The 1,023-nt window shown below is 33.9% G+C and overlaps 1 protein-coding gene across 1 annotated transcript; it reads right to left on the reverse strand.

Moving 5' to 3' along the window:
* Positions 1 to 535: 535 nt before the first annotated feature.
* On the reverse strand, positions 536 to 1,017 carry LOC129570933 (ATP-binding cassette sub-family C member 4-like; the record flags this gene model as incomplete). The annotated part of the gene is made up of 2 exons (XM_055450659.1): positions 536 to 846; positions 917 to 1,017. Coding segments are annotated over 2 exons (390 nt in total), but the record flags the coding sequence as incomplete, so codon positions are not given.
* Positions 1,018 to 1,023: the final 6 nt, after the last annotated feature.

Below are 1,023 nucleotides of genomic sequence, written 5' to 3' on the forward strand. Positions count from 1 at the left end.
ATTGAATAATTAAGTAGCCATTTGACAAGATTTTTGTATTTTGTTCAACTTTTCAACTCGCCTGATGATGGAAACACAGTGTCCTGCTAGTGTCAAGTCACATAATACCAAACGCATCCATTCTTAATAGGAAAACAATGAAAAATTAATGTGTGCGTTTAATATTATGCAGCATTTACGTGCATTTACGTTCGACACTAGCAGTCGTTGCGTTAGCGAAAATTAACAGCATACGTATTTTGTATCAGAATAAGAAAAGTTGAAATAAAATATCATTAAATGATTTTTGACTGATACAGTGTTCTTGTTCATACAAGATTTTTGAAATCATCAGCTTCAGATTGTGTTTAACCCATAAAATTTATTTATAACCAAAAGATCGAACATTGTGTATCGATCACTCGATAGGAAACGGAGTAAATATTTTAAAATAAGAAGGTGTGGTTTTTAAGTCATAACTCTCAACGTAATCTAAAAACGTTTGTTTTATTCATTCGATTTTCAAATCAATTTGAAATCCATAAATAGTGTGGAATTAATTTCTAGTTTCTACTTTTTCATAACGTTGTCGTCTTCACCTTATCGGCTTGCTTTGATTGGAATTGTTCAAGTGTAACTTGTGACAAGCGTTCGAATTCATGTTCTCCGAGGGCTTTGACCATACCATAGAAGATGCCATTTTTATTTTGTAACAAATTATGCGGTTCATCAAACTCGCTTGCTCTTCCAGAATCCATCACTAAAACACGATCCGAATCGATAATGGTATGCAATCGATGGGCGACAGTTAGAACTGTACATGCAATGAATTTCTCTCGAATTGTCTGTTGAATTAACAAATCCGTTCTGCAAAAAAGTGAAAAATGTATGAAACGATATTCTTTTCGAATATATTTTGGATAATGCATAAACATACTGTGGATCGACATTTGCCGTTGCCTCATCCAAAACGAGAATTCGATTTTTCCGCAAAATAGCTCGCGCCAAACACAAAAGTTGACGTTGACCCACTGAATAATTGGC

Source organism: Sitodiplosis mosellana, unplaced genomic scaffold (genome assembly GCF_009176505.1).
Source record: "Sitodiplosis mosellana isolate CC-2019 unplaced genomic scaffold, AAFC_SMos_1.0 Smas_scaffold_698, whole genome shotgun sequence".
Classification (NCBI taxonomy): Eukaryota; Metazoa; Arthropoda; class Insecta; order Diptera; family Cecidomyiidae; genus Sitodiplosis; species Sitodiplosis mosellana.